Below are 24,702 nucleotides of genomic sequence, written 5' to 3' on the forward strand. Positions count from 1 at the left end.
GAAGGCGCTCTACAAAGAGCATGCGTGATAAAGCATGCGGCACAATTTGTAAAATGCGCCACGGGCGTTGTGTATCTCAACCCGCTCAAGTGTGGTCGCGTGTATGTGGGCCAGACAGGACGCTGCGTGAATGAACGCGCAGGGGAGCGTCAGCGTTCAATTAGAAATAGAGAAGGAGCAAATTTGCCTGCTCATTGCATTGCATGCACGGGTTGTGAGCCACTGCTAAATAATATCAGAATTCTGGGCAGGAGTAATGACAAAGTTTCCCGTGAACTTCTAGAGGCATACCACATCAAGGCAAGAGGTGATAACTGTGTGAGTGACACCTCCGTTTTATTGTACAACGCGGAAAAGAATTTTCTGGAGCGGTTTTGATGGATTGTCGCGCAGGGTTGATTTGCCTTCTTTTCCTCTCCTTCCCCTCTTCGTAGGCACGTGTGCACACTGCCTATAAAAGCGGCACTGAATCTAATAAACACCAGTTGATAGTTTGCGCTCTTTCAGTCTCCCTCGTGCTTTTTTCCTGTGTGTGTCTTTTGTGCGCAATTCGTACCTACAACAGTATGCACCAACTCGCCCAACAAGAAGTTCTTCATAACTACTTTAGATTTCGCGTTGGTTTGATACTCTCTCGTTGGTCACTCAGATATACCCGCTGGTTTCAAGCGTCTGTGAGAAACAAACCAGCCATTGGGTGGTTGGTGAACAGACCTCACCACTGGCTGCATACATATCGCAACCAATGACAGCCTACGACAAGGTCGGGTCGCTAACCACCCAACGGTTTGGTCGCCTCCCACGGGCGCTCGAAAGCCGTGGTTATATGTCGGCGACCAATGACCGAGGACCAAATCAACGCGAAATAGACAATCTGAACTGATCACCTTATAGAATACGCCCCTGGTGCAGCCCATGGCGTTCATTTTTTTAATAGAGAGCCTAATGCTGTGCATCCTGTAAGATTGTTTTCTATATTTCAGTTCTGATATGTTTAGAGCAAGAGACAGTTTGAAAATTTAGCATTTTTTTAATTTCTCCATAATCTTGGAACTACTTCCCTGAATTTTTTTTATATCATAGTTGCAGCAATCATATTGCTACAGCAAGAAATTTCTGTTTGTTCTGTATTTTTCTTCCTCCATGACAGCAAGAAAAAGGAGTACGGTATTCACGGCTACTTTTTAAGGGCACTTCCTGGAACACGTGAATAGGTCCTGAAATTGTGGAAACACGCTTGTTAACCTTGGTACCGAAAAAAAACTCACTGCTTGCAAGCGAGGCTTGTTGCCTCCGCTTTCTTTCCCGGCGGTTTTCTATCGTCGATGTATATGAAGAATGAAAACATTGCTCTCAGATACTCAGAGAATATTTCAGAGGCCAAGCTTAAGAAGCCTGTGATACGGAATTTCTCGCCACTCTTTAGTTTGCACGCAAACAGTAAATGCATTTATTTCAAAATGAACTCAAAGGACAGCAAAAATTGAGAACAAAACACCCCAACACGAGAGTTCACTTTCTTCTATGATTTGCAAGAAATCACAACGCAGTAAAGCTACGATTAAGTAAAGGATTGCATGGGAATATTTTATGCTGATCATGAAAAACAAAAAAAATGTATCTGAGGCATTACATGCACACACTGCAAGTAAGAATGAAATGGCACACAGCTGCACAGCATTTCTTGGAAGAAAGTATTACTTTCACAGAGAATTATTTTGGAGCAACGTGTTGTATTTATTAAATCGTATGAGGCATCCCGCTTCAGTCATTGCAATTGAAGTCATGACATTGAATTGCCGCTATTGACTCATAAAGTACTTGGACTCTGAAGGGGAAAGAATGTTCGTTAAAATGAAGAAAAAGTTTGCAGTATAAAATGTTCCTAACACCCTGCTGTCATGCCCGCTAGGTTCCAAGGAACAGCGAGAGTTTCTGAAGAGTCGCTTCCCAGAGCTGCAGGAAAGAAACATCGCCAGCTCGCGAGACCTATCCTTCGAGGAACACGTGCGGAGAGAAACCGGAGGCAGAGGTAGGTCGGAATTCGACACCGTCATGACAGGTGACTCACGGAAAAAGACAATGATATTGATAGATACGTGCGCTGTGCAGCTGCATTCTTTTCCTTAAATCGTCTCTTTTAATACTGGCTCTTCAATGGGATCTGTTTCTTTCCATTCTAGGCAATCGTGAGTCTTAAAATTTGCAGCTTGCAATCCTTTCAGTTTGACGATCTGCTGCCGATAGTTGTCTCGATTGCCCCTTCCTGGCGCTCTGTCTCTCTGGGGAGATATTCTTGAGAAAAATGGCTGTTTGACCCCATCTAGTGCAGACAGTATGCGTTAAAGCTGCGCCTGTGTTCAAGAAGAGGGCTTAGCCGGGCTGGTTGGTGGATGTTTATGGAAACCGATTGAGCCGCCGCGGTGGCTCAGTGGTTATGGAGCTCGGCTGCTGACCCGAAAGACGCGGGTTCGATCCCGGCCGCGGCGGTCGAATTGCGATGGAGGCGAAATGCTAGAGGACCGTGTACCGTGCGATGTCAGTGCACGTTAACGAACCCTAGGTGGTCGAAATTTCCCAAGCACTTCACTACGGCGGCCCTCATAGCCCGAGTCTCTTTGGGACGTAAAACCTACATAAACCATAAACCATAAACGAAACCGATTGAATAGCGCCAACAGACACGAAGAAAGAGGACAGAGACACAAGCGCTGTCATCTGTGTCAACCTTCTGGCTACAGCTACCTGTCGGGCACTTCGTCACCCGTATCCTGCGCCAGGGCCTCTCACTTGAAATCATGATGAGGCTGATGTAAAGAGAAAACGCACAAACACCGGCAAAGTTCGCAGCTTTGCTGCTTTTTCCTTGTCAACAAGTATTTCCTTAGACTTATAAAACAAATTCTATCCCTCTCTGTTCCTTCATACCAGGAGTGGACATCGTGCTTAACTTCTTGTCTCAAGAGAAGTTCCAGGCTAGCCTGCGCTGTCTGGCGAAGCACGGCCGTTTCCTAGAGATCGGGAAGTTCGATTCGGCTAAGAACTTCCCGCAGGACACGTCCATTTTTCTCAAGAGCGCCATCCTTTGTGGTATCTCGCTGGACTCACTGCACGAAGATGTCCCTTTCGTTGCTGAAGACAAGCGTCGCTTGAGAGATCTCATCACTGAAGGCATCGCCTCCGGCGTGGTGCGACCGCTGGACGTAATCCACTTCAGACGGGACCAGGCGGAGGAGGCGTTCCGCTTTATGGCTTCTGGAAAGCACATCGGGAAAGTTGTCCTCCAGGTAGGTCATATTTTTGAGCAATAACGCCACAAATGCCTTCCAGTCTTATATTACGCGAAAGATGGAGTGAAAAATCCGGGCGAATAGAGGTAGGCAGCACAAACACTTCAAATCTTTTATTTGACACAATGCAATTTATCGCGTTCCAAACGTAGAAAGACTACGACGAAGACAATGAACATGAAACGACAATGCAACTGACAGGCCATAGTAAGTTTTTACCTGTGAAAGTGAGGTACCAAGTACATTGATAACAACCATTGTGATTGCTCAGCTTTGGAAATTTTATTATTTCCTCTGTATCGGACAATTCTCAAGAAACAGCATAAAGTTTGAAACGCGGTAAGTAATATTTTAATATTGCTTCTTGGGCTCTAATTGTTCTATAATCAACGATTAAAAAATGCAGGACGATTATGAGTGTGCAACGCGAATTCTTGAGCATTAGCTGTGACGTGACTCAAAAGAATATTTTACAGACATTCTCAGTGTTGTTCCTCACGAAGTCAGAGAATCGGAGGTGAATCCGAACTTACCCAAGACTGATACTCTGAAGTGAAGTTATTTGTGAAGGTTGCTTACAGCGTCATAGTTAATCTGTGCGTCTGTTTTGACACGCTGGTTAGATCGTAGTGACTTGAACACTACGACACCAGCGGGAAACAGAGGAATGAGCTAACAAGAGCTAAAGCTCTAGAACATATACACAATTTACACTTCACTTCTCAGGAGGATTTACAATTTTTGACACCACCTTTGTCAGAGAATACTGCTTACTGTCGTCTGCTGACGTAGCAATGACTATTTCTCACAGGTTCGACCGGAGGAAAGCAGTCGCTTGACATCCCCAAATATGGCGTTTGAAGTGGAGGCGGTAGCGAGGACCTACTTCTACGAGCATAAATCGTACGTCATCATCGGCGGCCTCGGCGGCTTCGGCCTCGAGCTCGCCGATTGGATGGTGAGCCGCGGCTGCCGTAAGCTGCTGCTCAGCTCTCGGTCGGGAGTGCGGACGGGCTACCAGAAGTTCTGCCTGCACCGGTGGCAGCAGACCGGAGCAAAAGTCCACGTGAGCACAGCCGACGCCTCTACGAAGGATGGAGCCCGTGAAATCATTAAGGATGCGTCGGCTATGGGGCCTGTCGGCGGAATCTTCAACGTTGCATTGGCAAGTGCAGGGAATGTTGATCACTATTAGGGATGTGATACAACGTACACTCTAACGCTGACAATATATCCCCCAATTAAACTCATTGTTAGACTAACGCTGAAACTGTAGATGTGGTGAAGACGGAATCAGAGTATGCTGGACACGTAATGAATAGGTTTGGTTTTTGGGAGTTTAACGTCCCAAAGCGACTCAGGCTATGAGAGACGCCATAGTGAAGGGATCCGGAAGTTTCGACCACCTGGGGTTCTTTAACGTGCAGCGACATCGCACAACACACGGGCCTCTAGAATTTCGCCTCCATCGAAATTCAACCGCCGCGGCCGGGATCGAACCCGCGTCTTTCGGGCCAGCAGCCGAGCGCCATAACCACTGAGTCACCGCGGCGGATAACGTAATGAATAGAGAACACATTTGATGGTCCATCAGTGTAAGCGAGTAGGTTCTAAGTGCAATCTGACGTTGCTGGGGTAGACTGGTGATTAGATGAGATGATGTTAGCGGGAGTAACGTGGCAGCGACTCTCAAGGATGGGGCTAATTGGGCGTCACTGCAGTAAAGCAGTTGTGCTGATAGTAGTGATTACATTCTAGAGTGCGGTTTCAAGGTTGCCCGTAGCGTTTCGGCCTGACAGGAGTAATATTTTTGACTTGATCTGATGGGCCCTCTCCGACAGAAGTGAAGGTGCGGAGAAAGGAATCAAGAAGCTACCTCAAGTCAGGTACTTTGTTCCACCTTCTTGCAAAATTCAGCGCGGCTGGGACATTCTAATATTGCGAGTAGGTTTAGCCTAAAGCGACCACCTTCAAGTCACCTCGGTCTGTATTTGAGCGTTCAAATTTTCTTGCTTCCGCTTACGATATAAATCTAGGAGTGCGAAGCCAGTCGCATTGCAAAAGGCAGCCCAGAAATCATTGACACAAGACTTTAAAAATCAAGCTACTACTAATGTTTGCGTGCATAAAGCTATTAGGGCTGACGTCGGTAGGTAAAAAAGTACTCTAATCTCGTCGCCTAAGCGAGAACAGTGCACATTTCACCAAGTACATTTTACTTAAATGATTCAGCACCTTAAATAGGTTTCAGAGGATAGTGATTTTCCGTAGGGTTGGTGTCAATCGTTGCAATATTCTCTTTGCTTGCCAACCTCAAGGTAGGTTAGTTGTAGGCCTCAGTATTCCGTTAAAAAAAACTAGAGAGGGAGGGTCGCACTTTTTTCTGGGTTTATAGTGGTGTCTGTACTTCACAAAGACAAGAATCACATTTGAAGAACCGAGACTCGAGAAGAATCGAGGGCAGAACCGAGAAGACTCGAGAAAGCGCCCCCTGTGAATGCGATTAAGAGGAATTACACCAGCTATCAAGAACCGTTTTGTGTGGTCGAATGCTAAAAAAGACACGTTTCTTTTTACGGCTTAGGGACACAATTTTTCGTATTTGGCTTTCACACCAAATTCAAGTCACCAGTTTTTTGCAATCAAAGGACCAGTTTTGATGAATAACATGTTGAACGCCAATCGGAAATACCAAAAGTGTTTTAGTGCCTATGTGACCAATGCTGCACCAGTAGCATATGTAATTAAAATTACTGTCTCTTATTCTAGGAAGCAGAGACATGTATTAAAAATAGCACCAATAAACCTACAAAGTTGATGTTTCTAGTATTATATCTTCCGAAGGAGGATGCTGGATTAAATAACCTTAATATAGGGTCATTGCGTTAAAAAATTCGATAGTTGTTTTGTGACAAATCGTTGCCTTCATGTTGTATACGTAACAAATTTCTTTGTATATTCCACGCGCGGTATTATGCACCCAACCTGCACATAATTTTGAGTGATTCACAGTACTCGCATTTAAATTACCAAACAGTAGAAACAGACACCTCTGGTTTCCTTGGTGAGCCAATTGCAATTCTATTGGCACATGACAAAGTGCAAGATTAAACCAAGTGGCATAAAAGTGATTTTACTAAAACGAGAATTACTGCCGCCGCGGTGGCTCTGTGGTTACGGCGCTCGGCTACTGACCCGAAAGACGCGGGTTCGATACCGGCTGCGTTGGTAGAATTTCTATGGAGGCGAAATACCAGATGCCTGTGTACTGTGCGATGTCAGTGCACGTTAAAGAACCCCAGGTGGTGTAAATTTCCAGACCCCTTCATTGCGGCGTCCCTCATAGCCTGAGTCGCTTTGGGACGTTAAGCCCCCATAAAGCATAAACTAAAACGAAAATCATTTCTGCCTTCAGGTGCTTCGTGACGCGCTGCTTGAGAACCAGACTGCGGAGTCGTTTGAAGCTGTATGTGGAATCAAAGTAGGCGGCACACGCCACCTGGACGAACTCTCACGAGAGGCCTGCCCTGAGCTAGACCACTTCGTTGCCTTCTCATCTTTCGTCTCAGGCCACGGGAACGTGGGACAGATCAACTACGGCTACGCAAACTCTGTCACGGAGCGGATATGTGAGCGCCGCTCAGCAGACGGACTCCCTGGTAAGTAAACATTATCACTTAGATATCTGGCCTGTATGCAAAAAGAAAAAAAATACAAGCCGCCTAAGCGCATCAGTAAATTATTTCATTTAAAAGAAAAAGGCGCTGCTTTTATTGAAAACGAAGCTTTCATAAGCTAAAAACACCAAAAAATGAAACGAAGGTGTCAGCCCCACCTTCATGTATTGCGACGAAACTTTGCTGCATCGACATATTTTAGGGGAACGAATACGAGTGGCTTGTCTCCACAGGCTTTCACTTAAAAACAGCAAACATCGAGTCCTCGAAGATGTAGACGTCACAGGAATAATTTTCTAAGCAATGTTTTCAGAATTTAATGAGCATATTGCTTCCAGAAAATATCAACACAATCAGAGACAGCCATACAATAAATTTTTTTCAAGACACCAAAGTTGGGAGCAGTAATCCTCGCAGGCACGTATCCAAGGAGGGAGGGGGGGGGGGGCCGAGGGGGCCCGGGCCCCACCCCAAATTCGCGCTCAACCACGCCCATCCCCCAGCAGTGTCCTTGATAGGCAACCCCCCCCCCCCCCCCCTCCCCGTGCTTTTCCCTATACAACTGCCATGGGCCCCTCCCTGAAAAAAATTCTGCCTACGTGCCTGCCTCAGAGTCCCTTTAGGAAGGTTAACGTTTAGAAAAATAGTCCTATTACGACATTCGCGGACAATAGCTTTTAAAGTATTTCAAATTTCTTTCCCATGCGGGATAAAAATAAAATAAAACTGGAAGCATTTGTCCCCTTTGTTATTGCTTCCTTATTCTTCGTTGAGTCATAATATGTGGTGCAAATATAGAGGGTGATATGCAGCACAAATACACTTTATGGCCCGAAAACTGCAATTGGTGGTAGTACTAAGTTATTTTTGTGATTGCGATTCATTGTTTCTTTTTTTTACTTTTTAAAATTTGTACGAAGTCGACTTCTCTTCTTTGTTTGCCGGTCACACTCAACTTCAGATACGAAGCTAAGCCTAAGAAGTCCGCGCGTAGCTTCTAATGCTCTTGCTAGGTTCGACCTCTGTGCTTTGCTGAGTGGCGAAAACGAGTGCGTGTTTACACTCAACTCACAGATTTTCGGCTGCTCTATGAGTGGTTATGAAACTGCCGGCCGCTTCATGACTATGACTATCACTGCTGTTTTTTCTGTTCAATGACTCTATGACGGGTGCTTTATTGCTACTTCATGAATGAACGAAAAGGTTGCTTTGCAATACACTGAGTGCTACGCGATGCGTTTAACCGTGTAACCCTGCGGAGACGTTCCCTGCGATGTGCTTTATCCAAATTATTAGTTGAGTTTGTACATGGAAGTCTGGTGACGTGAACGCCTGGAGAGCTAATTTCACCTTCAAGGAGAAGCAAGTTTGCGGTGCATACCTGGGTCTGACGATAAAATACCGTTTTTAAAGGCGCGCAAGGCTTGAGACAGAAGAATGGACACTGAGCAAACCCCGTTATGTAGCCATTCCTCTTACTTGTGTTGCGTATTGCTTGTAGTCCAAAAGATGGTTTGGTCGCCTCCCAAGTTGCCTAACTTGGATAGAGTGAAACTGAAGATCCATCCCCCAAACAAAATGAAATGGCACTTTAACTGCTTTAGTTTTATATGCTTGATTTTCTACTCATGCGCTTCAGATCGCTGCTGACGATGGCCATAATGAATCTTACCACATACTTCACTGGATAATTTGCCGCGTTCAAATCCATACGTTAGGCTAGATGAGGCTTTATTTGAAGGTAAGACGCTTTAGCACTGACGTTTAGGTTTAGATTTATAAGGGTTAAACGACCCAAAGTGACTCAGGCTATGGCGGACGCCGCAGTGAAGAACTCCGGAAATTTCGACCACCTGGGGTTCGTTAACGTGCACCGACATCGCACAGTACACGGGCCTCTATAATTTCGCCTCCATCGAAATTCCACTGCTGCGGCCGGGATCGAACCCGCATCTTTCGGGTCGGCAGCCGAGCGCCATAACCACTGAGCCAACGCGACGGCCTTTAGCACCGATGATTGCAATGAGTGAATTATGGTGTGTTGCAACCCGTACAGTCGGACAACATTATACTAAATTATTTCGGGCAGACTCTGGGCCTTCCTCTTTATGTTACATTGCAGTGCCCTGTTATAGAAATAGTTTTTTTTATTTCACTCAAAGCTCTGGCAGCTATTGTCTTCTATATATCCACGACAATCCGCTGCTAAGCCAAGGGCAGTTCCCAGCAATCTTTAAATGAACAGAAAACAATGCTGTGGAGTAGTAGCATTTCTCCCCCTTTGCTAAAAAGGTAGCCGGCCTAGTTATTAGCAACCTACCTGTCTTTTATTACCCGTGTTATAAAAAATGAACATAAAACCATCGCTCACTGTTTCTCCAGGCCTGGCCATTCAGTGGGGTGCTATTGGTGATGTTGGGGCATTCCACCGGGCGAAAGGTGCCGACGCAACTTTAGGCTGCTACGCTCCCCAGAGGATCACTAGCTGCCTCAGCGTGCTAGACCAATTCCTGAACAACGGGCAGCCCGTCGTCTCCAGCTTCGTGAGGACTGAGACGTCCTCAATAACACACGAGGCGAAAAGAAAGCCGGAAGAGGACATTGTCCAGACCGTTACGGACATCTTTGGTAAGTGGAGGTGACTTGCCAGTACAGCATGATCACTGCGTAGCAGACGCGCGTTTTGAGCAATCGTCCATGAAGCACGGATTAGCTTTATTTATCGGCTACTAGCATAGGTGAGGTTTTCATTGTTTGAGTTGATAAGCATGAAGAAAGTGTGCTCGGTGTACTAATCAGTGTTGGCTATGTCCGTCATTTGCCTCGTGCTTCGTCAATTCGCGTTGTTATTTTACACGGTGCCGTAGAACTATCTCAACTATACGTAACTTTAGAAGATTTTACCATACACTACATTCAAACGCCTGCAGAGAATCATTGCCGCCTGCCCCATGTTGTGTTCGACCAACTTCATCCAGTAAAAAGCCGTTAGTCCAGTTCACGACCGGCTTTATTACTTAATAAAGCCGGTCGTGGTCCAGTTCTTCCAGGACGTTACGACATGACACTCAAAAGTTCGTACAAATTCTTAAGTGTAAACTTCCGCGGTTCCCTGGTTTCTGGACAAATTGTTGCCTAGGTGCATTCGAATCATATGAGTAAGACCGACAGCAGGTGCTCTTCAGACGGTGGCATGTGGGGTCATGTGGACCGCGTGGTGGCAATAGAGTTAGGTACCGCAGAGTTATATTAGTAATTTACCTGCGAAAAATCTGTGCATTTATAATAGGAGTGCGTACCTGCAGGAGTGAAAGACCCGGCAAGCCTGGATCCGAACATGAGCCTCGGTGACCTCGGCATGGACTCCCTGATCGGCGTTCAAGTGCAGCAGACACTGCAGCGAGACTACGACGTCACCCTGTCCATGACAGAGATGCGTAAACTTACCCTCAACAAGCTTCGGAAGATAGGAGAAGGTGGTGCATGCAACAGAAAATGCTAAGTGTACGCGGTATGTTCTTAGAACACAGTGCTGCCCGCCCTATTTCGTCAACAATACATTAGAAGGGCAGAAATGGTGAAACACAACGAAATATTTTAGGAAGCCCACCGGCCACTCAGAAATAACACAGCATCCACCTCGTACTAGCCTTCGCAAACAACTTACCAAATATCAACAAAATTTTCAAGAAACACATTAACATCTTCAAATGGAGTGAACTACTCTCCGATATCGTCCGAGTGATCCCATTGATAACATTCATACAGCCAAAATATTTACAAAACTATGTAGCTTAATCTACAGTCAGTAGACCGACAGTTGCGTACCCTGAGGGAAAGTCGACCCCAGGGCAGTATGCACATGCTAACGACACTGGCTCAAAGCATACATTGAAAATTCAAACTCTTCATTCGAGAGAAAAATTGAATTGCGACTCTAAAAGCGTAGTATCCAGTGCGGCGAGTGCCAGAGCATGTACATAGGACAAATCGGCAATTCCATCCGAATTACATTTGTAATAACCACCTTGCGGACGCAAATTCACTTAATCTCCTCCCCACCTCTGAATATCATTGACAATGAGGTCATGAGTAGCCCTTCCGCACTTCAGAGGTCAAGAACCTACTCAAATACTTTCCTTTGAAGAACTATCTTCCGCATCGGCACTCGGAAAGCGAAAGCCATTTCCTAATAATCCCCTCATAACAACTTCTTACAGCCCCCTGATGGAGAATTCCAGGCTCAAGCCAATTTACGTGTTTGCTTTCCCCTGCCGTCTTGTTCTTTTAACTCCCCACTTCCGGTTTTTATATTTATTTACATATTTTCGCATGTTACCACCTTTCTTGGTCACGAACAAGGGTGACTGCATTGCATAAGCTTTTGTAAACCACCCGTTTTCATTTTAACTCCTTTTTACTTCACTACTGTGCAACCAAAACCTGCTCTCTTTCTTTTTCTCTTGTGTTTTCTTTCTTTTTCGTTTTTGACCATCTTTTTCTTTTCGTTACGATTTAAACCTGCGCCCACTGTCTACGCCTGAACTCCAGTCCCGATGAAGAGCACATTCTGGCCTCGTTTATGACTCAATAAATGTGTCTCTAAGAAACGTGGCCAACCTTTCTACATATATACTTTATATACGTATGCATAAGCACGCACACATATACATTTATGTGTGGGCGTGTGTGTTGTTCCAAGTGGTCAGCCCTCGTATGCAGCCTTCTAAGCTTGTGGGATATGATTTGTGAAAAAAATAAGTTATGAGAACACAGTTTCTCACAGGACCCAAAAGTGCACTAACGAAGAATAACTGAATCAAAAGTATTAAAGAAAGAATAATCGCTGGAATAAATCCCAACCATAAGGGAAAAAAAGGAATTTATAGCGAAAAATAAAAAGCAAAGAAATGTTTCAGTTAAAGTTGAAACAAGTGTAAATTGGCAAGCTACAGTAAGGACGAAAAAGGGCACGAGAGGTGGCAAAATGAAAGGTTTAAGAAAGCGAGAAGCAAAAAGCAAAGAATTATCAACATATAAAATATAGCACAGTACGAGTGTGTAAAAATAAAGAAATACGAGACGAAGTACAGTATTACAGCAAATAGCGTCTGCACAAATCTGGCCAAGGAATGTTAATTTCTTCGAATTGGATGACATGATGCAGATATCATCATTCAGAAACAGGATGGCTTGCGAAAGTGCCGTTGAAAGCGAAAGCTGCTGTTTTCGCTAAAGTATAGCTGCAGATGTCTCCTTCATTGCCTTTAACTTGGAACTTTAGCTGTCGCTGTAAACTTGGCTCGTAGGGCCAAACGTGGGTGTGTAGTCGAAAGGAGGTTGAGCTCTTTGAGCAATTTCTACGAGCCTGCAGACCAGTCATTGGTAGTTGCGACGTTTAGTGTTGAAGGCGGCGTCAGAGCTATACGGTGTTCGTGAAATGCGTGCTCGCGGAAATTTACAAGACAATTTTGATGTGTGCGGCGTGCCCTAACTTGCTCACAAAGAGAGACAAGTACTGGTTATATACTTTCGTTCAGTCAAAAAAGCAAAAGCTTAAGGTAGTTTGCAACAAATGTAGAGCTAAACAGCGTATTTAAGCTATTGGTTCCGTCAATTAATTCTGGTTCGGGTTTACTCCCAAGATGGCGAATGAAATATTGGTTCAGGTTTTGTTTTCCGTTCGGTTCAGATTCGGCCCGAAGGCCGCAACAAGCAGTCGAATGAGCGCTGCGCCACCTAAGCAGCTGCGTAACCTTAATGCGCACTGCTCATCAGTTGAGAAACCAGTCGAGGTACGTTCGCATATGGTGGATGCATAGTCTCTTATCACCATGTGACGCTGTGGCGCTGTCGCTCAAGACCAGACCCACGCCTTTGAATATACTCTATACAGAAATTTTGTGGCCACTTGAATAGCATAAAAAAATCGGGTTCTGCCACTCTATGCCGCTGCCACGGCCGCGCCATCTTGTGATGAGATGACGTGTTCCTCCTTTCCTCTCCTCAACGAAAATGCAGCTCACACAGCTTGATTTAACCGCTAATAGTCCGCGTGCAAACAAAATGCTGTTCGTTTTTAGCATCCGCGCTATGTTGCCGATGGCGCTAAATATAGTGACGTACCGCTTAAAATGGTGCCGCGTGCAACCAGAAACCGTGTGCAGCTCGGCTGCTCCGAAAGACCGGTGGCCCTTGCATCGCCAGCACTGGCTCACATGTTCCACTAATTGTGGAAAAACCGAGGAGCAAGCAGATCGCGGTGAACAGGAATTCACCGCTGAAAGTGACAGATATAGAGTTTTGTTGCATAGCCCAATATGCTTCCACTGGGCCCACTGATTGGACAAAACATCACCACCCATGATGGCGTCTCATGATTACCAGCGCTCCAGGCATTCGCTGCTTGTAAGCACGTGCGGTGCCGTCTACTTAGTGGTCAGCAGGGTAGTTAGCGACGCGCTGCATCATGTTTCTGGGCCTGACAGAAAAACGTGCCACCGGATGTTACAAAAATTTGCTTTCTCTTTTCGCGCCCTGCAGGTAACATAGGCAAGTTGTGCTGCGTGAACTGCACTTAAGTTCCAATGAATTATATTCCTCCGAAAACGAGGAAATGTCAAACCATGTGCATAGGATTTATGGACGGGGTCGCGCCACTTTGTGATTCAGACAGATCGCTAAGCCTTATCTTGGTCGAAGCGATCGCGGAATCCTGTAGGACGACTTGCTCAGTAGGCGCTAACCTTGTGATGCTATCGAGGACGAGAAGGGCTCTACCAACGTTGCCTCTGATGCACTTTCACGAGCACCGCTGGCTGTAGCAAGAAACGCAGGCATATCGAAGTAAACGACGTTTGGGGCCCCGAAGCATTCGTTTCTAGGGCACGATGGTAACGAAGCAGAACCTCCTCCCTGCCCAGTAGGATGGGAATCACTGCCGTAAGGTGTCACAGAAGCGCGAAGGAAGTGGCTTAGCCGATGCCGCAAGCGACCAGGAGGCCGACTGCTAAGAGCTCAGAGAGGGCGGCACGTTTGTGGTGGTTCGCCTAAAAGAGTCCGTCGCAACTTGGAACAAGTTGGCAGGAGAGTGTCCGTTCTACTGGGTCTCTCGGCTTCGCCTCGATCGGCTTCGCAATCGATCATCCTCTGCTGTCAAGCAGCTGGGTAGGTGTCCGAACCCTTTCAAGGGTTAACCCTTGTGGATCGGCACCCTGCAGGCCCCGCACCCGTGTACATCATTGACAGAAAAACGTGCTACCGGGTGTTACAAAAATTTGCTTTCTCTGATCGCACCCTGCAGGCTACATAGGCAACGTCGGCTTCGCGACAGTTGCGAGGTGCCCGTCGTAACCTCTCGGCACTCCCAGGAAAAAAGTGGAATGACGTCATCTTGGACATAGATGATGAGAATCCCGGAAGCCACAGTTTGATGGCGAGAACTGAAACCTAAATTTTTTTTAATGGTGGTGTTATTTCCCCCCACTGTGTTTTCCTTTATTTTTTTTTCTCGAGGGGGGGGCGGGGAGAGAAGATGTCGCAAACCGTGCACGTGTCGCGACTTTCCAGGACACGTCTGTATTTCTTCTCCCAACGGGGATGCGCGGTTAGTGCGTCAGTACTATCAACACCATGCATGTCATTTGCGCAGCTGCAGGTAGTGCTGGCAGGGTGACTGCGTGCAGCTGTGCCTGTGTATTTATTTTGCTGTTTGAATTTTGCACTAAAACGTCTCTTCTTTGTTTGTTCTACGCATGGAAAGCGGCGAGCCACCACAAAGGTTGAAAGCGGTCGTGCTTATTTAGAAAGAGGGATTCTCTCTCTTTCATACACGATCCACCAAAAAATGTGGGAATGATCCCGGAGCTGCCTGCAGCTGGTTGAGGAAAATCAAATGTGTGGTTGCTGAACAGCAGGAAGTACTTTCCATTTATGCTACGGCCCCGCTCATAACGTCGCGCTAGAATTGAAGCCAGCGAGCTTGGAATCCTTGCAGGCCAATACGATAACTAAGAGCCAGCATCTAGACCAAGGCCTAATCACGACGGTTAATTTTGAGGTGGCCGAACCAATCTTGGTGGATTTCAGGGCTGCCAATCGATGTGATTGGAGTGGCTAGCGGCAAGCACAGGCAACAACGACAAAAAGTGCTTTCACAAAGCTGGCAAAGTGAAGAATGTCACAACCTCGGACAATAACGAAGCTGGCGCTGATGCTTCCGACGTATCAAACGCGGAAGAAGCCTGGTCGTATCCTATCAAGTACAAATTTGTAGATGTGTGCGCAACGCTCATAGATTTCGTCCTCGAGAACGCTGGCCCAGGCGCGAAGCAGTTGCCACGAATGAAGAAACGAAAGAAATTGATGCGTCACCGCGGTGAGCTGCCGTCCGAAGATCACTGTGACGAAGAGAGTGCGACAGAAGGTGCGCACGAAGGCACGCGTCATTATTAAGGCGAAAGCCTTTAATGGCTTATCGCTGTCCCTACGTAGGTACGTCCGTCCGCAAAATCTCTCACACTGTGACGTCATCAATGGCATAATTGATATAACTCATATACTCTTAGCAACTACTAAGTGATTAGTGATTGGTAATTAGTCACTAATGTGTAATAAGTCATTAATGATCGATAAGATAAATAAATAAAGTAACGAAAAAAATAAATAAATAACACCGTAAAGAAATATAAATAAACATAAATAACTAAATAAAAATATAATTATATAAATTAAGAATAAAAATTAAAAATAAAAGCAAAGAAAAATAGGTCAAAGAAAAAATAAGTAAACAACTAAAATAAAAATCTAAAAATTTAAAAACGTCAAAAATGAAAGTTAAAAATAAATAAAAACTTGAAAGAACCAGCCAAAGTGGGCGCAGAAAAGCTTTCGCCTACCGCACTTTAGACCGCCAATATGCCCCCTAATTTTTTTTCACCAAACCATGGTTCAACTGCACCGAGCGAGCACGCGGTGTTAACGACGAAGTCCATTACCGGGAATTCGGGAGATCCCTTGGCGACCACAACATAGCGCTTGGCTCTGAACAGTAAAACATAGGGCATTGACATCATTCGTGACGTAAGAAAGAAAAGAAATCGCCAGTTGGCGGCAGAATAAGAGGGGATAGGCCGCTAGGCGAGGAGGTACTGCTGAGCGCTGTCCTGAATTCCGAATTCTTGGTAATGGTCAGGAATGCAGTCAAGTTGCATCGGAAGACGAAAATAACGCATTGATTGATTCTTTGCTACGCATTACCGGAAAACGTAAAACCAACGTCTTCGTAGCCTGTGTTAATTTGGTATTTTTGTCTGACGAATTATTAGAAGCCCTTGAGATGTGGGCCGACGATATCGAATGCGCAAGAGCATCAAAAAATGGAGTTTTGCTTGCAGTGCGGAACGGCTTACGACCTGGATTTTCCTTACTCTCATAGCTTAAATTATCAGCTGTGTCCGCTTCGATCACTGTAGTCTTAAACATGCGATTCCCCTCTCCCAAAATGGCATAGTATGATTTATAGCGTGCAGATGTAACTATGAGGAATGGTGTGAGAGGAATCTTTTTTATGAACAGCTTTGCCAACAGCCGTAGGGCTCTCCCACACAGGTTTTAAGGTTTGTACGTCTTAAGCAGCTGCAGCTCTAATTTGCTGCGCTTGAAAGCGTTAGTGTCCCCATGTCGGAAAAAATTGTCCGGCGGCAGCGCTAGCGCCAACGGCCGTTTGAAGCCTGGCAGCCGGAGCACGCAGATGGAATATGGCAGATTGATGAGGAGGAGGAGAGCCCCCCCCCTCTCGAAAATATCCAGAGACGCAACCTAGGTGGGCGACCTAGGTCGCCTGACCTTGCAGCGTCATCAGAACCTGCAACCGGGTAGTGAGTGAACTGACCACCGTGGCAGGTGTAGTTACAATAATGATCGGCCACAAGCCCCACGGGTGGCAGCACTTGCCATCGCAGGGTAGTGCCAAATCGCTTAACCGCTGCAACACTACGCGAGGAGTGGTATCAGATTTACCGCGAACCTATGAATATTGGTCCAGTGTCCTGTGCGTCCAGCCTTGTCCTGAGTAGGTTCTCCTCTTGTCCCTAGCCTTTTTTCGGCTCGTAAAAAATTTTTCCACATGTCTTACCAATTGGCCCACCATTCAGCCTTGCTATGAATATAAAGCTGAGAATTACTAATTCCGCTTATATGGGCATTAACCCATTAACACTATCGCGTCATAATGTCCCCCTTCGATTTTTTTTCTCCTTCCCGCCTAATCATCTCCCTCTTAAGCGCCTACTGTATGTGACCAAAAATGAAGCAGGCGTTATATTATTCAAAAGCATAAGTCATCTGAAAAAAATTCTAGCAGGCTTAGAATGATTATACGATATGGGGCCGTAACTTTAGAGGGCCAATTCAGAGCGTCGTCTGCCTGCCGCGGCGGGTGGATTCCAGTTGTTGTATTGAATCACTAAACTGACGTCAACAGCTGTCTTCGCATCAGATGCGATGCTTGGTGTACGTTTAGACGATGGCGTGGCCAAAACCCAGAGAAAATAAGTAGGGTGCGATGTCGATGAAGATGATAAATTCAGGCTTAACCTTGGCAGACTAAACTTCCCTAACGCAGTCTCTTTTCAGAAGAAGACTGCAAAAAATACTCGAGGTTATCTAGTAGAAGGGTTCCTCTGTGTTCAGCGCGGACACTTTTATTATAGGGGAGGCGATCGTGAAGACAAGAAATAGTTTTGGGTGCAATCCGACTGAAACAAACGCCACAGCCCTCAAATCGCGTGAGTCATTACGTGCGTGAAATTTTTCTTATGTTCTGCATTTAGAAATCGTGCACGTACTGCAATAGAGGGTATACATTTCGCGGTAGGAACTCAAGTCACATATGGTGCAGCTTTCGTACAACGCGTTCTGCAATGAATCAAACCTCTTTTTTTTTCTTACAACGCCAACAATGAGAATAGAGTTGGTATTGCTTTTGGTGCTAGAACACTTGTATTGCCTGAAATCACAACTCCCGAAGGGGAGCTTTAGTATCTAATTACAGAAGTTTCCTGGCTACGAAGCTCCAATTCTTTTTTTTTTCTCCCCCATCGAGCGAGTGTCCTCATGTTAAGCATTTGTAGGATTGGAGAGCAGCTACATTCCGAACGCATGACAAGCTACGCTGGTTTACAGTATTTTTTTTACTCTGAACCAACAAGGAAAATAGTTCTGATCACTTACCAACGGTCAAGATTCTCTCAATATTTCTTTTTATGGCTCTGGCAATACGGTGTGAAGATTTTGAGCTAATTAAAAGGCAGCGACCTCATCCTGATCACTGAGGCAAGCTGTGCTTCGTTGCGAGAGGTCGATATTACTGATATATTTCGTTGCACGTTGTTGATCCGGCGTATTAACGCGATAGCGTTCAGGCTCTCGCTCTGCAGAATATCCGGTGTAGGCGTCTTCGTCGTCGTTGGCGTTGTCAGCGAAAAATCCCCGAAGCAGCAACTTAGGTGGCCCGCCTAGGTCACGTGACCTTGTGGCGTTATCAGAACCGGCCCACTGTGGTAGGTGGCAGTAAATTAATGATTGCTCGCAAGAGGTTCCTCGGTAAGAGCGACCTGGGTCGCACAAACAACAACGGTGGCAGTACCTGCCATCGCAGGGCAGTGGGGCATCGGTTAAGCGCTGCCCCACTGCACCAGAAGTATTATTGGGACTCCGAGGGTTCTATGGGTGTAAAGTTGGGAATGACGAACTCCTAATTTATGGACATTATCCCATTAACACTTTCGCGTGTCGCCTCCAATTTCTTCCCCCAGGGTTCAATTTCGACACGATTTTTTCACTAGGCTGGCTGCGCCTGTTGACTGCGCCCATTGAAAAGTCCGCACTCGGTACATTAAATTGTTTTGGGGATTTAATAATACACTGGAGGAGAAGGGTGATTTTGAAAAATAAACTGCTTGATACTGAAACCGAATGAATACTTCGCCAAACCCCTATCATAAATTTCATCTCTATATCAGCGATCTATATGCTGGAAATTACAGGTATTAGTTCTCTGGCAATTTATTTCTCTTTAGTTTGAACTCTCTGTGTGCGCTTTGTGCGAAGTCTACGCATTGTTTCGGTCGACACTGCCACAGGAAGTGTACTGAAGCGTACGAGTCTTCGTCCGGTGCAACTACAGTGTCATTGCCCTGCGTCAACATGTTTCTCACCATCACTCGTCACTTTAAACCGGAAACAGAGGTCTTTTAGCGGAGCAGCAAAGTGTACGTGGGTGTCTGTAGTGTGATTGATGACCATGGAAGAATTTGGCAGCAGTATTTTTCTACTCCCTGGCAAGCGGAAGGTGCAGGGTTCGATCCCCAGTGCCGCCGGGTACCACCAGTGATGCGGTGGGCACAAGACTTCCCTTGGCCTGGTGTTTGCCTTATCTGGGATAAAATGCTCCAGAAGTGGGTCTTCGACCCCACCTTGAGTAAAAGTTGTGCAATGGCACTCCTTGGCCACAAATTCTATTGCGCCACAAGAATAAATTATCATCATTATTCTACTCGGCAAAAGCGAAACTGAGATTTAATGTTTGACCGGGGGCCATAATCCTTATGAGATACTTCGCAGAGCTGATGGCCAACTTATGTGTATCTTTGACCTGTAGTGTTTTTTAAATGCGTTAAAGCCCAAATCACCGCCATGTTGGCGCAAAATAAGTGAAAGGAAAAAAAAAGAACAGCGATCAAAGGTTATTTAATCATAACAATGATTACAGTTTCGGTTGGACCGACTGATCAACCTTGAGATATTCATTGCTCTCGATAAACACCCTTTAATGCCTGTGCTGAAGCTTTTGAACGTAACGAACTCCCATTATGCGAAAAAGAGTCAACTACTCAAATCTATCCTTCATTTGCAAATCAATGAATATCGAACAGCGTTGCAGACGGGATTGAATGAAAATAGAATTCATATCCAGCACTCCATTTAGCTCTGGGTTTTTATTTTGAAAAGGTACCAGTTGAAAACAAGGACTATTCATCGACAAACTATAACAAAACGCTTTTTCATCGTGTCGTAAAGACAGGTTTTTATTTAGTATTTCCTTATTTTTCTGTACTGCTGAAATATTTATTTATTAATATGCCGCTACGACAAGGGACAGCGCCATACTGCTGAAAAATTTCTCCAACTACAAATGTTTCTGTTTGTACTACAAGGTGACGTTCCAAAATACCATAAAAAAACAAGTTATGACGACAGAACATTTTCTGCTGTTTGTGTGTAGGTATGGCGAGTGCTTCAGAGATATTTGCTTGCATCGTGTTAATCTCTGGAGACCGGTTAGAAGTTAAGAGAAGAGACAGGAATTTGAAATATTGCAATTTGGTGAATTGACACGTGTGGGCGAGTTAAGATATATTTCTAGGGTTCAACTCGGCATGCTACATTTACGCAAAATTTCATTTGTAATTTACCTCTATAAAACAAGGCCTGCAACTTACCCAGTCACAAGAAATAGCCAAGAAGCGAACAGAGTTAGTAGTTCCGAGCACAGAACTATGCCTGGTTCTTAGGCCACAATCTATTAATGCCCAAGAGACATGCAGCAATTCGATTTCCTCCATTGCGGGCGCATGTAGTGTTTCTTTGGCACAAAATCGAATTCTTAATTTTTCCTCAAAATTAATTTCAAAACGTACACTGGTGTCTTTATTAAGTACACTGACTTCTTAACAAAAAAGTACAAGCACCTGATACATGCTCAAAGTTGGGGACAGGAAACATTGAGAAATATGCCGTATTTTCTCGATTCTAACGCGCCCTCAGTTGTAACGCGCACCCTTTCATCACGGCCAGAAAATAAATGCACTGTCTTTTATTGAAAACACGCGCCTTAATTTCATGCTTCTCGCAAAAAGAGCGGACGGCCCGTGACGACCGCGAAGACTGGGCGCACTGGAAGGACAATTCGGATGGGAGAGAGACAACCGCGCAAAGGTGCTAGTGAGCATCCGATACGTCGTGCAGCTACGTTCGGTTGGCTGGCTGATGCGTGGCCGATGGCAGCGAGGCGTTTGTGCCAGCCCAGGTTTTTTTTTCATAAAAAAAATCACCAATTAATCAGCCGCCGTTGCCGAACGCTGGCGCGAGGCTCACGAAAGCGAAACCGAAAACTAACTCGTCGGATTGCTCTGAAAAGAGCGGGCCGTCCGTTTTTATGTAACGCCTTCCGTTGCACGCACGTCATAGGTGCACGGAAAACTACGCAGCAGGCAATACAGGTTTGAATAGAGCTATTTTTACGATAGCTTGCAGCGCCGATCGTAGCCGGACGAGGCGTCCCTTCGTGAAGCTGTTCGAATTAACCGGCGCGAGGCGCGTTGCGCCCGAATTAGCGAGCGTCTAACGTTATAGACTAACTTGCGAGCCAGTCGTCACCACGCCGGCTGTTCTATATTATAATTGGTTTTGGGGGAAAGGAAATGGCGCAGTATCTGTCTCATATATCGTTGGACACCTGAACCGCGCCGTAAGGGAAGGGATAAAGGAGGGAGTGAAAGAAGAAAGGAAGAGAGAGGTGCCGTAGTGGAGGGCGCCGGCTGTTCTAATTATTCGGATTTCCGAAGTAACGAGCGTAGAATTAAAAACAATCCTGCTGTCGCAGCTACAAAACCATGTTCACTTTAATATGTCAGAATTTTAGGATTTCAGACTGCACCTGGTGCAAAAATCACCTGTGATCAATCCTGCCGTAAATTCGCCAAAAAGGGGTTATACTGCTTTAATCGCACTAAATAAAGGAAGGCCTAAAAAATTTTTAACGCCAATGTCAAAATTTTCTCCTTTGATTTTTACTTCTCTGTGGGAGGGGATGAATGGAGCGTTTGGTTTACTCGCTTTCGTGGGGTAGCAGCAGCAAACACATTTTAATGCGATAGGATTACTGGCGCCGTTTATGAAAAAATCTGGCGTCCGTCCGTCCGTTCTTGTCATGAAAAAGCAGGTGGCAATGAAATCAACTCGTATAAATCAATTAAATTGCCACGTGTACACCATGGCACAACGGATCGGCACAATGGTCGAGAGATAAACGCAGAATGAGCCTTACAGGAGCTCGGGCAAAAGCAACCTGTGTATGACAAGCCCCAACGTTGTCTGTGCTTGAAGCAGCCACCTGGCGGTGCAGTGACGGATCGCTTAACCACTGCGCCAGTAGAGGTGCGAGGACTCACCGCGACGTACGAATCTATCAAAGTGAAGCATTACTTGTGCAGGAAGGATATCTAACTCTATAGGATTGTACTGTGGCCAGCACATTAAGCTTCATAGAAGTTTTCTTGCACTAACGTGCAATTTGAAGTGTCAGAGATTGAGTGCCCATAATTACAGCAACAGCAAGCTTTTCATCTTCAGCATAGTGTTTAATAACAATTGTAACCTGCAAATCATGTGTTAGCAAAGAGCCCAATTAATTTTGTAAATAAATGTCACACATTTATAAAATCTCTGGTCTGAAATTCTGAGCGCCTTTTTTAAAACCCGAATGCGAAGTATACCATTGAAAATACACCAGAATAGACATTCTGGTAGCGCTACAAGCGTGAAAGCAGTAGTGTATTAGGAGCACACAGCATATATTTTCTTCAGTACCTGTAGCTGTATGCTGCGAAGTTGATTTATATATATTTTTATTGCGACCAAGAAAAACAACGGTGAACAATAGCTCCCTGAAAAAGTCAAGGAAATCACAGCTTTCTGTACTTTAACCAGGGTTGGATAACTATTAGTTTGAATCGAAGCTTTAGAAAAATTGACTGACGAAACCATCTCGAAATCAAGAGTTTAGAAAGTTTTTGTTTGAAACTATCTATATAAAAATGTAGCTTTACGCCTAAATGTACCCTGGTTAACATCCCGAAGCGACTCGAAACAGAAAGGCACAGAATGGTGGAATGCCCGAGATATCTGGGGCGCCAATCATTCTAGAGGAGAGTCAGGTATGCGAAGCAATAAAGTTGTTTGCGGCTGACGGAGTAAAACAGCACCTACGTCACTACGGACCTAAAAGCGATGCTCAGAACACTTCTGATTGCTTTGGAAAGCAATTTTGAAACCGGTGCCATCGGGATCCACAGCGCGCAAATAATGAAAAGAAACGCTTTCGGTAGAAAGCACGGGCAATCGCTCATAGCCGACATTTTGTGTCAGCCACGTGCCGGCGCGTATGAAGCATGAAAAGCAGCTTGACTGTACTGTTTCCAAAAAGTAGTAAATCATCGAATGTTATATGCCTTCGTTACTTGTGCTCACGCTACAAGATTGTGGCAACAGAGTGCAGTACGCAGCAGCATAGCTGCGTCTGAAAAATTCCATCTGTGCGTTTCGGTCATATTGCTCTCGGGTGATGGCACAATAACACCCTGCGCAAGACACATGCCATATTACCGTTGTAATGTACAGGTAGACGAGTCTATGTGGAAAGAAAAGCAGCTGTGTCAGGGAAAGGTGAGGATCGTGCAAAAGGTAAACAGCGCGCTGTCCAATGCGTGCAGAGGTACTTTTAAAGGACTCCAGTCGACAACTTCCGCTGGAGCAGTGAACGTTTGAAACCTAAAACTGCGACATAAAGTCGGTGATACTTATGCTCTACTAGCTTGGATTTCCAGTTGCCGATGGCTGCGGCTGAAGAGGACATAGTAATCAGCGGCCTCTCGGCCCGGTTCCCGCAAGCCGACAGTTTTGCTGAGTTTAAGGAAAAGCTGTACGCGGGAGCTGACTTCGTCACGGATGATGAGACCCGCTGGCCTCGAGGTATGTGCTCCATGGAAACAAGCCTAAATTCTACTGTTTTTATTTATTTAGATAAGTACAAATCTGTAAATTGGGCATTACTGCACGGCATTCGTCCACTTGCAACAAACTAAGAGTTGCAAAACCACTGTGAACAAATGCGAACACAAACGTACCAAGGTAACCATGTGGGCTAGTTGGTGTGTATCATACATAACTTCACCAGCGAAAGAACGGGAACACCAGGAGGAGAAGGACACAGGACAACGCTGGTCCAGCGTTGTCCTGTGTCCTTCTCCTCCTGGTGTTCCCGTTCTTTCGCTGGTGAAGTTATGTATGATACAAATGTACAGTCGCGAGTAAAAAAGATTAGCACTAGTGACGTGCCACAGGAGCGGAAGAGAGCAACGCTCGACGCTGCGGTTACGAACACGCCGATAACAAAAGTCCCAGGCGTGTTCGCAAATCCCGGCACCGCGCAAGCCTCGAGGGGCAATTTTCACCGCGCCGGTGACTTCATTGTGCTATTTTTTTTTTACTTGCGACTGTACCCATCAGCAATGGAGCTATACTTCCACTGCACTTCAGAAGTGGTGTACAACGACTGCAAATTATGCACTCCTAACTGTAGCATCTAACACTTTAACACGCATAAAAGGTAGATAAGAGAAACAGTCAATTGCTTATGGTACATGTTAAGATTATAGATAATTTAGTCCCTGTAAATGTGTTTTAAGAGATGCCGGAAAGATAACTTGTTTGTTTTAATGCGTACAAGTTGACCAATCGAGTATTTTTGTACGGATGAATTGTTCAATGTCGGCTTGGCCAATGCACGTACAAAGCAAGCAATATGCTTTTGTGGCTCGTGCAAGCAAACGTAGCCAGGTCTACAGGATGATCGTGCTTGCACCTGGGCCCGCTACCAACGTTACCTTCTGAGT

At 45.5% G+C, this 24,702-nt stretch overlaps 2 protein-coding genes across 2 annotated transcripts in view; both read left to right on the forward strand.

Annotated features, from left to right (window-relative positions):
* The window catches only part of LOC144100047 (fatty acid synthase-like), a 55,247-nt gene extending 43,730 nt beyond the window's left edge, over nt 1–11,517 (forward strand). Inside the window, exons 19-24 of the mRNA XM_077633096.1 lie at nt 1,913–2,032; nt 2,932–3,287; nt 4,102–4,455; nt 6,706–6,949; nt 9,350–9,595; nt 10,273–11,517. Coding sequence (XP_077489222.1) covers nt 1,913–2,032; nt 2,932–3,287; nt 4,102–4,455; nt 6,706–6,949; nt 9,350–9,595; nt 10,273–10,469 — 1,517 coding nt within the window. The 3' untranslated portion in view covers nt 10,470–11,517. The remainder of the gene's footprint in view (nt 1–1,912; nt 2,033–2,931; nt 3,288–4,101; nt 4,456–6,705; nt 6,950–9,349; nt 9,596–10,272) is intronic.
* Nucleotides 11,518–23,506: 11,989 nt separating this feature from the next.
* Nucleotides 23,507–24,702, forward strand: part of LOC144100923 (fatty acid synthase-like) — a 57,666-nt gene continuing 56,470 nt past the window's right edge. Inside the window, exon 1 of the mRNA XM_077633846.1 lies at nt 23,507–23,779. Within this exon, the coding sequence (XP_077489972.1) occupies nt 23,641–23,779 (139 nt within the window). The 5' untranslated portion in view covers nt 23,507–23,640. The remainder of the gene's footprint in view (nt 23,780–24,702) is intronic.

Source organism: Amblyomma americanum, chromosome 8 (assembly GCF_052857255.1).
Source record: "Amblyomma americanum isolate KBUSLIRL-KWMA chromosome 8, ASM5285725v1, whole genome shotgun sequence".
NCBI lineage: Eukaryota > Metazoa > Arthropoda > Arachnida > Ixodida > Ixodidae > Amblyomma > Amblyomma americanum.